Raw genomic sequence first — 14,018 nt, forward strand, 5'->3', positions numbered from 1 at the left:
TGGTGGTAATTAAAGTGTCTTCCTGTGTTATTGACTATCAGTAGCAGCAAACCTCTTCTTTGCTCCTTTCCTCTATTCCTCATCTCTTTTCTTTGCTCTCCCTCCATCCTGTCTGCTTCCTGCTGCTCGCCACTTCAATACATCAATAGTCATTAAACGCAATCTCATCGTCCTATCCCCTGCACATACACGTACGTGCACGCACACACAGAAACACACACATGTCAGATGAGGCTCTGTTGGTTCAATAGTTGATTAGTGTCTCGCTTAATAGCACACAAGTACACCCTCTGTCCTCTGACCACTAATAGTTAGGTTTAGTAGACTGGAAGACACACACTGAATATAAAACCAGGGACCCAACATGAAATGGACAGAAACTGGAGATATTCATGAAAACACTTTAACATACACCTGACCATTCTTATAGCCCTCACTTGTTCTCTGCTAGTTTTCTATCACAGCAAAGCAAATTGTGTATTACCTATGTTTTTTAAAATGAGTAAAGAGTAAATAAAATGGTGGAAATCTGAAGGTTGCAGAAGTATAACAGAACACCATAATAACAGTTCACCATAATAACAGTTCATGTCCAAAGTCACATCCTATATTTCTTTATTAAACTCTCCAGACAGTCAGACAGACACAGACAGACACAGAAAGGAAGCTAGCTGTATATTCGATTTCATGCATACTTACAGCACAATGATGTGGCGTGATGAGAGCATGGTGCTGACTCAGGACTTCCACAATGGACAGAGATGTCCTAATCAACTCCTCACATAAAGCACCTAACAGAAAATCAAATATCATTCAGCGCTACTGAATCATGTCCTCAATAATAAGGGGGGATGACCCACTGCAATGATAGCTGTATTCCATTTGTGGAGTGTGGTTGATATTATTGCCTTTGAGCAAGGCACTGAACCCCAACAGCTTCTCCAGAAATGTGACATTTTACAAAGTAATGATGTTTTTTAACTACAGAAAGTTTCATTCATGACTTTTAGTCATTATTTTAACAGGTGCATACACTGACTGTAAAATGCCAGTGCCAAGGGGGGGGGGGGGAAATGATGATGAACATCAAGATAAAACAGTGTACAGAAGAAAAACACCGATGCATGAAAAATGACTGCAGAGAAATGTTTGGTCCAGTTTGCGTATTTTAGTAATTGAAAAAGTGACTCACCCAAAGCACTGGCCAGATTTGTTTCATTGGACTCTATAGAGGTGATGTAGTTCTGTGAGAAAGAGAGAGGGTAGAAATGACACAACCACTTAATACTATAGCAATACTTTTGTAATAAACTGTAATCATTAATGGTCGTTTCAATTGTTCTTTAGACATGTACTGATCACTCTGTATCTACTATGTAATATAAATGTCTGCAATGGATATAGTATTGCTTTGTATGGTGTCCTAATTGTATTGATGGTATAAACTTGTTTGAATACCACTATATATTTCAACATGTCAAACTAATTGAAATTCAAAATGTCAGTGCATCCTAGTTTAAAATGTAATTTGTTTTGCCTTCAGTTTGTAGAACACACAAAAAAAAGAGTCCTTATCAAAACATAATACTGTACTACCAAATACATACCAGCAGCAATCCAATTTGAGCTAGAAACTCTTCAGTTACAATTTGACATCTAAAGACCTGTGAGAGGACAGAGAGACAGTCACACGGACAAATAAGGTGATGGGACAACTAAGAAAGAAAGGGAGTGTGACAAGCAGGAAGACACATAACATTATTTTTCTTGGAGGCTTCTTTTACACAAACCCAAATGATGTACGGTGTCACAGCACCTTCTGTAGCCAGGTGTATCTATCTGGTTCTAACCTAGACTCAGTACATCATTACATATACTGTATTTGGTAACAGGTCCACACACCCAGGCCACAACGACAGTTGTAATACTATATTGATAAATAATTGACTTTGTAATGCAAAATACTATGCTGAACAATGAGGGTGAGTACTGGTAATGTATGAATAAAATCTACATGGATAACCTTGCAGGCAATAATGCTAAAACATTATAATCAAACAATGAAGAAAACTCCTTTATGTCCAAGTTACCTGTGATGACAGAAGTTCCAGCAATACAGACATTGTAGGCAAAGTGTGTTTTAGCTGTCTGCTCTGAGCTGTAGATGGGTGTCTCCTCCCGATCACACCTCGTAATGCACTTAAGACATCCTCTAGAGAGAGGAGAGGAGACAACACACAAGACGAGATGAGAAGGGATAAGACTACAGAGCTAATGGGGACCTAATATTTCATGTTGAATAAAGTAATTGGCAAATTCATATGAACATGTAGGCAAAAACACATAAAGAGCAAGCACACTCATGCAACTGTGTGTGTGTGTATTCGTGTGTGTGTGTGTGTGTGTGTGTGTGTGTGTGTGTGTGTGTGTGTGTGTGTGTGTGTGTGTGTATGTGTGTGTACCTAGTATCAGTGGTGCAGTGCAACCCAGATATCCAATCAGTAAATCCAGACACTGAGATAGGTATCCTAATTGGCTGGGGTTCTCTCTGAGGGGAGTGGCTTTGCGGAGGTCTCTCTCCAGGTGCATCACAAGTCTAGAAAGAAAGAAACGCACGTGCATTGCATATTTAAAGGAGGAAAACTTGTACACTCATTGTGAGTTGCTCAGATACATGTCATACATACCATTCAACTTAAAAAGCTGCCTTTTGTAGATGTACAGGTCCAGTCTGTAACGGTTTGAAGAGTTTGCTTTAATGATAAACAAGACCTAGAGTCTTTGTGAGGCTGTGCTTAGGCATAGTGACGATATCAGCATGTCGACATGCCCACAATAACGATGCAAGCAGGCTGATGTTTTTAAACACACAGGTTTTCATATGTACGCCATCTTAGGTAAGTGTGTTAGCATTCTTACATTTCAATAAACACTTAAGACAAATTACAGCTGAGTATGATGGGGAATCGGATTTCAGTAGTTATTAAGGTATTTGGTCACATGATGATGGTGCCATATAAAAAAGTTAAGAGATCACCAAAGTTATTACAATTCATCCTGAGGGGGACTTGAATGTGAAATCAAGTTTCATGGCAAACCGTCAAATAATCACAGGACAAATGAATATGAGGATTATTTGGATTCATCCTCTGGGTGTACCTCAGGGCTCCGTCCTGGGTCCTCTCCTCTTTTCTCTGTACACCAACTCAATTGGCTCTGTCATTCACTCTCACGGCTTCTCTTACCACAGCTACGCAGATGACACTCAACTGATTCGGTCTTTTCCCAGATCTGAAAGCCAGGTGGAGGCACAAATCTCGGCTTGTCTGGCTGATATCTCTCAGTGGATAGCTGCACATCACTTGAAACTCAACCTTGACAAGACCGAGCTCCTTTTCCTTCCGGGGAAGGAATCTCCCATCCAAGACTTTACCATCAACATCGGCACCTCGGTTGTTTCCCCGACTCGGACTGCAAGGAATCTGGGTGTGACACTGGACGACCAACTGTCCATCAGTGCCAGCATCGCTGCAACAGCCCGCTCCTGCAGATACACTCTTTACAACATCAGGAGGATACGTCCCTTACTGCCTCAGAAGGCCACGTAGGTTCTTGTCCAGGCTCTTGTCATCTCACACTTTGACTACTGCAACTCCCTCCTTGCTGGACTGCCTACATGTGCCATCCAACCTCTACAGCTCATCCAGAATGCAGCAGCCTGACTGGTCTTTAATCTACCCAAGTTCTCCCACACTACACCGCTCCTCAGCGCCATTCACTGGCTACACGAATCTGCTTCAAGACTCTGGTGCTGGCCTACCGTGCTGTGAATGGATCAGCCCCTTACTACATCCAGGCCATGGTCAAACCATACACCCCAGCGCGTTCACTTCGCTCTGCATCGGCCAATCCACTTGCTATTCCCTCACTACAAGTGGAACCCAGATTCCCCTCAAACAAAACCCGCCTGTTTGCTATCCTGGCTCCAAAATGGTGGAACGACCTCCCCATTGATGTCAGGTCAGCAGAAAGACTTCACTCCTTCCGTCGCAGACTGAAAACGCACCCGTTTCGACTGCACCTCGATGAATACAAAATAAATAATACAAAATAATGTTCTTTGTATGTTGCACTTACATTGGTTTGGCTTATTTGTAGCTAATGGTTTAATTCGTATTCTATTGTTTCTGGATGTTGCTCTTTTGTTTGGCTTATTTGAAGCTATTGTTCTGCACTTAAAGGATTGTACCTATTTTAAGATAATGTACGTGCAAGATTCTTGCTGTTCGAAGTTGTATCCTCATGATTGTTTGCACTTATTGTAAGTCGCTTTGGAAAAAAGTGTCATGTAATGTGATGACTCACCAGCCTCAAATACAATACAACATTTTTTTCTTATCAGTATGTCTTTGCATCTACTGTACATGTAGGTCTGTCTAAATGATATACCTGTCTGTCTCTGTAATCTGCTCCATGCCTGCTTCCCGTCTGTCAGCCTATTTGTCTCCCTGCTCTACTTCTGCCATTTTTTCCGATAGCTAAATAAAGAAAGACAAACTTGCCACCTCTCTGTCAGTCACTGTGGGAGACTCATAAAGTACTCACACACAACTGACCTACAAGTGGCCTGCTGTGTGTGTGTGACTGTGTCTGTTGAAATCACACTCCACTCCCAATGGCAATCTTGACACTTCCTCAGTGAGGCGGCCTGCACAAGTTTATCTCATACAGACAAAAACACATACACACACATTTTCACGCCACTGAGGAGCTAATTAAACACAACGTGCCTCGATGAGAGCAGGACTGAGAGACGTGTGCCTGTGTGTGTGGCTGAATCGTGCAGAGTGCTCAGTGGGAGAGAGACAGGCAGGTCAACTCTGACAGCTCTAACACAGTGAACTGAGGGAGAGCAAGTATGAGGAGAGGGATAGAGAGAAAATGTGTATGTGTGTGTGTGTGTGTGTGTGTGTGTGTGTGTGTGTGTGTGTGTGTGTGTGTGTGTGTGTGTGTGTGTGGGGGGGGGGGAGACAGGAAACTAATTTGTTTTAATTATTACCAGCTGAAATTAAGCATTCATTAAGTATAATGACACAAGGACACATATCTTTGTCAGATTTTATATGAACCCGCTACATAGTCAAAACCCAATTAGTTCTGTTATGTATGATAGAATAGAGAGGCAGCATATACTCTAAACTTGTGTATAATATTGTAAAACAATCAAAATATTTAATGACTAGTATTACTTGGTAAATTTCAAACTACATTTACGCTGCCATAAGAGAGCTCCTCGACAGCTGCTAAGGAGAGGTTTTGTGATTAAGTCAGTCAAAGGTAATAAAATGATGTATTTAGATTGACACTTTGGTAATTAAAAATCATTCTTAAAACACGTAAATAATTGGTTGTGTCAAAAAGCAACCTTACTTCTTCATGGATAAGTTAATTTGGCAGATCACATGTGTAAAATGTCAGAGAGCTGTAGCTAAGAAAGAAAAGAAGAATATCAGAGAAGCATTTCAATAAAAAGGAAAAAACAAACTAAGCGGGAAAAAGAGAGAGAGAGAAGTGACAGCAAGGAGAGAGACAGCTAAGAGGATCCATATGTCAGTAATCTAGGGCATCTTTTTCAAACTGAAATACCAACTGGTCATAAATTACCAGAGGAATTGGTTTTGTATATATACTGTATATATCATGCATATGCATTGGATCATAGGGGCTATGAACACTCACAGCTGCCTTGCAAGTTAGTGTGGGGTGAAACACAGGACAACCAGCTAATTAACCATTTGAAGTTCCAGTAAAGTTACAAAATACAGCAGCACAAACTGAATGTCCAGGGTACATACATTTATATTATCATTCCCACGGCTGCTGTGCTAGTTAACGCAAAGGTGACACAGAGTACAACTGCCTTGCCAACAGCCTCAGGCAGCATTTTTATGAAGGGAGCCTCCCTTCTAATAGCAATCTGCTTTAAATACCAGATAACTGTGTTGAAAAGCAATCTCTGAGTACTTGTATCAAAATATGAAACCAATGCTTCAAGATAAATCACTGCACAAAAGCATGCATGGCCAAATGTGTTGGTTATTAATCTAAGAAATCTTTGACTCAATGTATTGCATAACATGTCCACACAAAGTCAGTTTTTTTCTGTCCACATTAAGCCGATGTTTTTGAACACCCAAACCGAAACCTTTTCTAAAATGCTTTACAGATTAAATAAATGTCTTAATAAACTGCCCGTCTTTTGCAGGAGAAAACTGATCTTTTGGAAAATAATGGTGTAAGTATGCATGATCAGCTGCTGTGTGTCAACTTTCTATAGCTTATAATTCTCAAACAAATCGGTAGTGCGTACAGTGTTTTTAGATTTAGTTAGTTACTGTGGACGTAGCCTCAAAGTAGGTTACTGCATTCCATCTAGCCAAAATAAAAAGCTCTTAAAAAGGAGTGTGCAATCTTTCCTCCCAAGTACAAATAAATCCCACAAACCATCTGAAATAACTCTTAGACTAACAGAACTGCTTGTTCTAACCTAGACATTGTATAATACACCAAATCCACTATGTAGATTGCTGTGGAAGTAAGCACAAATGCCATTTCTTATAAAATAATAATATCACAATAACAAAAACCTAGAGCATCATTTTTGATTTGCCCCACCACAGTATAGTGAAGAGAGAATTTAGTTTTAGGTATAGTGCAGCTGAAAGAGAGAACAGTCAGAAAGCTACAGCTAAATAATTAAAGGGGAATCCCACCCTGAAATGGAATTCACAAATGGTATTTGTTTGTTCTTTGGAGTTCAGTCTGTGTGTGAACATGGGCAACTACATTCCAAAGAAACTAATTAGCCAGCGGTCTGACAGACTGAGTGGAGTTATCTTCACTGGTCCAAATCTCAGTACAGTCAGTCAGTAGGATGGTGCAGGGGATATGCTATGTAGTAAGATAACAGTTAAACAGACACAGCACTCTCAGGCAGCATATACGTGTCAATACTTGTGTTACAATAAGGTTACAAAGACTGTGACTCTTTAACTAAATAAAGGGTCACATAGAGTGTTACTATGTAAAGAAGAGCACTAAGTTAAAGTAAAAAAAAGCTTTAAAGGAAATTAAGCTTATATAACTCTGTTTATGAAGAGCTTTGCATATCCACTAGACATGAGATGGGTCCATTTTCATAAAACTATACTTGGTCACAGTATGTGACAAATTGTGAGCTAGTTGTTGCTTAGTTAGTCGGATAAAACAAATTTGTGTATATATATATATATATATATATATATATAATCTGACTAGTTTTAATTACATATTGAGTTGGCCTTGGTTATCTGAATGAGTGAATGTGCACACCAGTGAGTGAGTGTGTATTTACCTGTGTTGACAGCAGTATAGCAGCATGTGTGGGTTGTCCTGTATTAGAAGCAGTAGCAGTAGTGATGCTTTGGCTCTTGTTATTGCGGATGGACTCTCTAGACAGCGCAGTACCTTCAACACCAAATCCTACAAGACACAAACACACATCTGAATAAAGTCAAACTGACTGGTTATATTTCTGCTAGTGAACAGTTAAGACCAGTTATGTGTGTGCTTAAAAGCCAACTATATGGAAAAGACTTTTCACACTACAAAGTAACACCTAAATGTTTACATGGTAACATCCCAACTACATAGGTTGATTCAGAGTATGAAGGGAAAAAATGTTTGCACACTGTACACTCTGCTCTGTTCTCAGTTTATCTCATCATAATATATTAGTGCAATGTATCCAAAAAATGTATGCAAAGAAATTATTCAATGCAACATTCTCCCTAAGGTGTTACAAATAAATCTGAAAATGCGTTGACTAACAGGCTAAAACTTAATCAGCTCAGACTCCATTATCCCACAACATGCGCACACACAACACACAACACACACACACACAAAAACAAACTTGTATGCCTACAGCTACTTTAGACATCATTTCACTCAGCATAAACTCAGCGGCAGTAACTGGTTGGAAAACTGTGTGACTGGCCAACATTCATTACCATTATCATTATCACCAACACCATACGCTTCTGACTTTGTGTGTGAGAAAATGTGAATGCGTGTGTGTTTATGGGGTGACACACCAAGTTAATTAATTTCAAAGCCCAGTAGTGTGTGCCTAGCTGATAAGTCCCTCCCCACTACCCATAATGCTTTGCTGAAGTAGAAGGCTGCAGCTCGTTCATTCAGCCAATTAGCCCAGATACTGACACACTCTACAAATTAGCGCATGTGCACGCGCGTGCGCACACACACACTCACACACACACACACACACACACACACTAACAGACAGAGTTCTGTGTAAACAAACTCTTGGACTGTCTGTCTTTGTGCCAGGGGAAAGAGAGAGGAGAGAGAGAAGGGGGGTTGGGGGGTGAATTCATATCAGTGTATAATTAGAGCAGAGTTGAAATACTAAGTTTGTATGCTGGTGTTAAATTGGAAATGCTCAATGCAAATAAATTCAGTTCTGAGTCAATTACCAATGCCAGACTCCAAGTAAAAACCTTCAAATCAATTTTAGCCCCTCTGCCTTACCAAGATTAGCACTACGTATACACACTAGATGGACTGTTTTATGAAACATTAAATAAATAATTTATCACAAATTAGTTTGCGCACAGTTCAGCATTAGTTCATGAACTGTAAGGAAGAAAGAGAGAGACAGACTGACAGAGGGAGGGAGACAGAGGGAGACAGAAGGAGACAGAGAGAGAGAGAGCAGAAAGTAAAGATTTAGAGAATTTAAAGCTAGTTTTATTGGATTCTCTTGTTGTATTTTCATCCCAGGATCCTTGTGCAAAAATGTAATTTTCCTGTAGAATTTCTCTGTAGCAATATGAATATAATATAACAGTAAAACAATATGATTGTTAGTGTCTGGGTTTTCTTCGTCTAGTTAATATGTAATCTGTATGCATTTGCATTTAACATTTTGCAATATATTCTTACATTCTTATGCAGGTGTGCAAAAGAGTATACACCACATGTGTCAAACTCACTTCCGGCCCGCGGTACCATTATATCCGGCCCGCGAGAAAATATCATATGTCTATCATAACTGGCCCGCCAGTTTTGGTAATTAAATTAATGCATAGCACAACCACAGGAAAATACATATTTGAGGAAGTATCTAAATGTGTGAATGAAATGAAACTGCCCCAGGACAAACTGACGGGACTGATGACAGATGGAGCGCCTGCGATACGCGATGAAAAGAGCGGATTAGTGGGGAGGGTGGGGAGGATGCGGAAGATGCAGCGGGAGAACTGTGCAGGTGAGCTGATGGTGTATTACTGCATCATACACCAGGAAGCGCTGTGTTGTAAAGGTCTGGAGATGGAAGATGTAATAACCACCGTAACAGACAGGAAACTTTATAAGAGCCAAAGGCTTAAATCACCGCCAATCTAAGTCTTTTCTTGAGGAGATACATTCCGAATATGGCGACGTGCCCTATGACACAGAGGTGCGATGGCTAAGTCGAGGAAAAGTGCTGAATAGATTTTTCGAGTTGCGTGAGGAAATCTGCCAGTGGCGATGTGAGCTGGCCTTTTTGTGCGACATAACGAAGCATGTCATTGCGCTAAACCTCCAGCTTCAGGGCTGTGTGATCACGGACATGTATGATGCAGTGAGAGCGTTCCAAGCCGAGCTGCCTGTGGGAGACTCTGATGCAGCAAGGAAACTTTGGTCACTACATGTTTCCAAACACTAACAAACCATCTCCACCGCTGTGTTCCCGACTGCGCATTTTGCTGATAAACTGAGCACATTTGCCGACTTTGCAACTCAGAAATTAAAATTGAACTGATCAGCAATCTGTTTGCAGTTGATGTGGAAACAGCACCTGTGAACATCCAAATGAAGCTGATTGACCTCCAGTGTAATGACACACTCAAGGCAAAGTATGACTCTGTGGGCAGTTATAGGGCACGTCGCCATATTCGGAATGTATCTCCTCAAGAAAAGACTTAGATTGGCGGTGATTTAAGCCTTTGGCTCTTATAAAGTTTCCTGTCTGTTACGGTGGTTATTACATCTTCCATCTCCAGACCTTTACAACACAGCGCTTCCTGGTGTATGATGCAGTAATACACCATCAGCTTACCTGCACAGTTCTCCCGCTGCATCTTCCGCATCCTCCCCACTAATCCGCTCTTTTCATCGCGTATCGCAGGCGCTCCATCTGTCATCAGTCCCGTCAGTTTGTCCTGGGGCAGTTTCATTTCATTCACACATTTAGATACTTCCTCAAATATGTATTTTCCTGTGGTTGTGCTATGCAGTTTCCAAGTTTCATCCCCGAAACGATGCCTCAACCCGCCTTCATGCCGCTCGATTGCTTTGCATATTTGGAAGCACATACCTGTGTGAGCAGCTTTTCTCTGTGATGAAGATGAACAAAAACCCACACAGGAGTCGTCTCACTGATGCACACCTTCACTCACTGATAGTTTCCACAGAACCCCAAACATTAAACTGGCAGCTAAGAAAAAATTCCAAACTGGCTCTGACACATGTGCATACTTGGAGAATGTAGCCTACCTAAATATGTTCCATATCTTTTTGCACTTTATCCAATATGTCTATCCTGTTCAATAAATGTGGACCGTGTTTGGTCCTCGACGTAGTCCCAGTTTGTAATTTTGGCCCTCTCTGTGATTGAGTTTGACACCCCTGGTATACACGTACCCTGCTCTGTGTGACACGGTGTGTTTGGATGCGTGACATGAGTAGGGCAGTGGCCATAGCAGTGAGTAGGTGCTGCTGGACCCTGGCCCCTGCTCCACCCACGCCCTCCAAGATGGCCGCAGGGCCGCAGGTGTCAATCACTGCCAAGAAGACTGTTGGGAGCACCCGGGTTAGCCTTGAAAGAGCCTGGAGACAAAGAGACAGACAGAGGTAATGTGTGTCATTCATGGATTGTGTTCCCATTCCACTGTAATATCATGTCGCACTTGACGTCCCTGTTTAATTGTTAGTGCCTTACAATAGGAAGCAAGTCCTTAATGGTACATAACATGGAGTGACAAATAACCTACAAATGCATTTTTTATTCAATCCAAGTTAATATGATTCACAGTCTGACAATGGGGATATCAAATGCTGCATGAGAGCTAAGTTAATAAATGTAATAAAATGTAGCCGAGCTAGATATTTGGTGGGTAAAGCTTAAATCTGTTTTTATCATTAGTTGTCATTTAGCCTTAGAATTCATTGTTATTATTTGAGACCATTCAGGAGAGGCCCAATCTCAAAATGATTATAACTAATATATAACTAACTAATTAAATCTCTAAGATTTTTCATCAGCAATCACAAAATACAAGCAGTTCAAGTAGTACAGCGGCTTTGCCAGCTTTACCTTGAGCATACCTCCAGTATGTATGTGTAACTTGAACAACTTTCAATTTGTACAACTTGCCTTTTCAAAGTCAACTACTTGAGTTAACTTCCATGTTAAATGTGTTTGATGTCTTTTTGTGTTTGTCGGTCCCATAGAGATGTTAGTATGTGCATATGTTTCTGTCCACAGGCACACATACTACTTGATGGAGTGTATAAGTGCGTGTTTTCATGCAGGTGAACTTACGGAGATGGCAGTGACTCTGACGGCCTCCACGGTGGAGTGAGTAAACAGGTACCACAGGGCGGAGCCTATCTCTGTGGTAACCAGGTGGTGGGAGGGGCCAGAGACAGCAGTGGAGATGTTTTCTATGGCTTTTGCAGCCATGTGATGAACGATGGAATCAGCCTGTCAGACAGAAACACAAACATTGAAGCATATTGATATTGAAGCATATAAATCCACTTTGGAACAATGACAAACCAGGTCATTTTAAGTATATATTATTAACTGCAATGATGAATTGAATTATTTGAGTATTGACAAAGATCTGACAAACACGATCACTTCTCAGTAGCAGAGAATATAGAGCATCTCTTACCACATTAAATCAACCATTTGTGATGTTTCACCCCAATACATCATACAGATACATAGAGAAAAGGTATAGCAACTAAACATTACTGACTGTATAACAATATAACACAGCAAAAGCACTGTCCATGTACACTCACATATTTTGCCTTAAAAAATATTCAAACTACTTAAAAATTGAACATCCTGTTTTCCTGGTGCAATCTAACGCAAATGTTAATGGAGTCCATTTAAGAACCATCTTGTAAGAGGATTTTGGACTATGAGTTGGTCAAAAAGCTTGCAACTTGAATCCAAAGTCCCCAACACACCAACACTATGACACTGACCCCAATCACCCTGCTTAGCAAAGTCAACATGCATACAGCGGACCGAAAGAACACAATGTTGTACACAGTATGTGCTGAAAAGCCTCTGGCATTCACCCACAGGGCCAGTACAAATTCATAACACTAGAACAGCCAAGTGGTGTATGTCTTCTATTTGTACTAATATATGTAAATATTAGCTTTCATAGTTGTGTGTGCATGTGCCCATGCATCCTAATAGTAGAGCATACCAGAGCGGTTTGTGTCTAAAAAAGGATTTATTTCTTGAATAAAACATAATGCCATTGTGAGCAACACAATTTGTGGTTCATTGTTAAGTTACAGACTCAAACAATTACTGAAAAATGTCATACACTAAAAGGCAGAAGTGAAGAAAGAACTAACGCAATCACAAACTGACAATTAGATTAGCTCTCAACATCACCTCAATACAGAAACGAGAGAGAGGTTGCGTGTGTCTATGAGTTAGTGTGTAAGTGTTTGTGTGTATATGCGTATGTTTATACTGTATGTGCCCATACACCTTTGCCTGAGTAGAGAATAGTTGTTTGTGTTCAGACAATGGGGCCAGGCTAATGAAATCTCTGTCGCTGAGGAAATTAGTTTTTCCAGAAAAGTCATTGTTGAGAAAGACAGGAAGTAGAACAGAAGTGATTGCCTGTCAGGTTATTATTGTGTTTCACTGTGTTACATCACTTAGACGCCACTCTCCCTAGATATGAGATACAATAGAGTCTATTCATAAAACACAGTTAACTACATGTGTGGCAAAGGTTCAGAATAACAACAGAAACATTAATTTCATCCTTACAATTTATCATGGTAATTCTGAAAAGTGGTGCAGGTAAAAGATCATTACATCATTGCATATTCCACACATACTGTAACTGCATTGACTGTCCCTACATTGAGTATATATGTAATGTCTTTCTAATATCAAATTCACTCCCTGTAAGCTTGAAAACTGGCATTTAAAATGTTTTAGTTTGTTTATTATTACACAACTGCACCAGTGGATTGAATTCATCTACAATGGACCCAAATGGTGACACATTTTCCTGGAGCAGCAGGAGTAGATAATGTGGATTAAGATGCAGCAATAGTTTTAAAAGTTTGTATTAACATTTAAATACAATTCTGCCACAAAAACATGTCTCCATAGGAGTCTATCATAATATACAACGATTCAAACTGGCTGGCTGTTTGTCAGAAAGAGCAGAGTGTCAATTCAGGTGTTAAGTCTTGTGTTTTTATCATTTGCAACACATTTTCAAATTCACAAAAAAGATTTAACTCAATCTCATCTGCTTTAACATTTGCACTATGCAATAACAGCAAAATAATGTCCTGCAGAACCCTTGTGTGCAATACAAAGTGAACCTTTTAGAGTTGATCCCCTTATGGAGGCAAAGATGTACCTCTGACATTTAACAATGCATCAATGGTCAGGCTGTGATCCAAAGTTATTTAACATTTTATGGAAATGAAAGACACATGGGAACTCTAATCATAAATGAAAGCTAAAATAATCTATTAATCCAATATAAGACATCACATTGTGTATTACCACCAAGGGACTACTTAGCATGACAATATAACGAATACTCTGGCACCCCTGCAGGAACCAGCAGGATGGACTGTTCCACGATTCCCCAGGCTAAAGCTGCCTTCACATGATAGAAAATGTTCTC

The 14,018-nt window shown here is 40.2% G+C and overlaps 1 protein-coding gene across 3 annotated transcripts in view; it reads right to left on the reverse strand.

Annotated features, from left to right (window-relative positions):
* The window catches only part of ulk4 (unc-51 like kinase 4), a 73,760-nt gene that overhangs the window by 32,275 nt on the left and 27,467 nt on the right, over positions 1-14,018 (reverse strand). For 2 of the 3 annotated variants that reach the window (XM_029452565.1, XM_029452564.1), the window contains exons 20-27: positions 11,651-11,812; positions 10,750-10,935; positions 7,394-7,521; positions 2,463-2,596; positions 2,091-2,212; positions 1,608-1,664; positions 1,193-1,244; positions 700-791 (exon numbers count right to left, since the gene is read on the reverse strand). In XM_029452565.1, the coding sequence (XP_029308425.1) occupies positions 700-791; positions 1,193-1,244; positions 1,608-1,664; positions 2,091-2,212; positions 2,463-2,596; positions 7,394-7,521; positions 10,750-10,935; positions 11,651-11,812 (933 nt within the window). The remainder of the gene's footprint in view (positions 1-699; positions 792-1,192; positions 1,245-1,607; positions 1,665-2,090; positions 2,213-2,462; positions 2,597-7,393; positions 7,522-10,749; positions 10,936-11,650; positions 11,813-14,018) is intronic. The other variant, XM_029452566.1, reaches the window with a different exon arrangement.

The sequence above is a fragment of the Cottoperca gobio genome, chromosome 16 (genome assembly GCF_900634415.1).
Source record: "Cottoperca gobio chromosome 16, fCotGob3.1, whole genome shotgun sequence".
Classification (NCBI taxonomy): domain Eukaryota; kingdom Metazoa; phylum Chordata; class Actinopteri; order Perciformes; family Bovichtidae; genus Cottoperca; species Cottoperca gobio.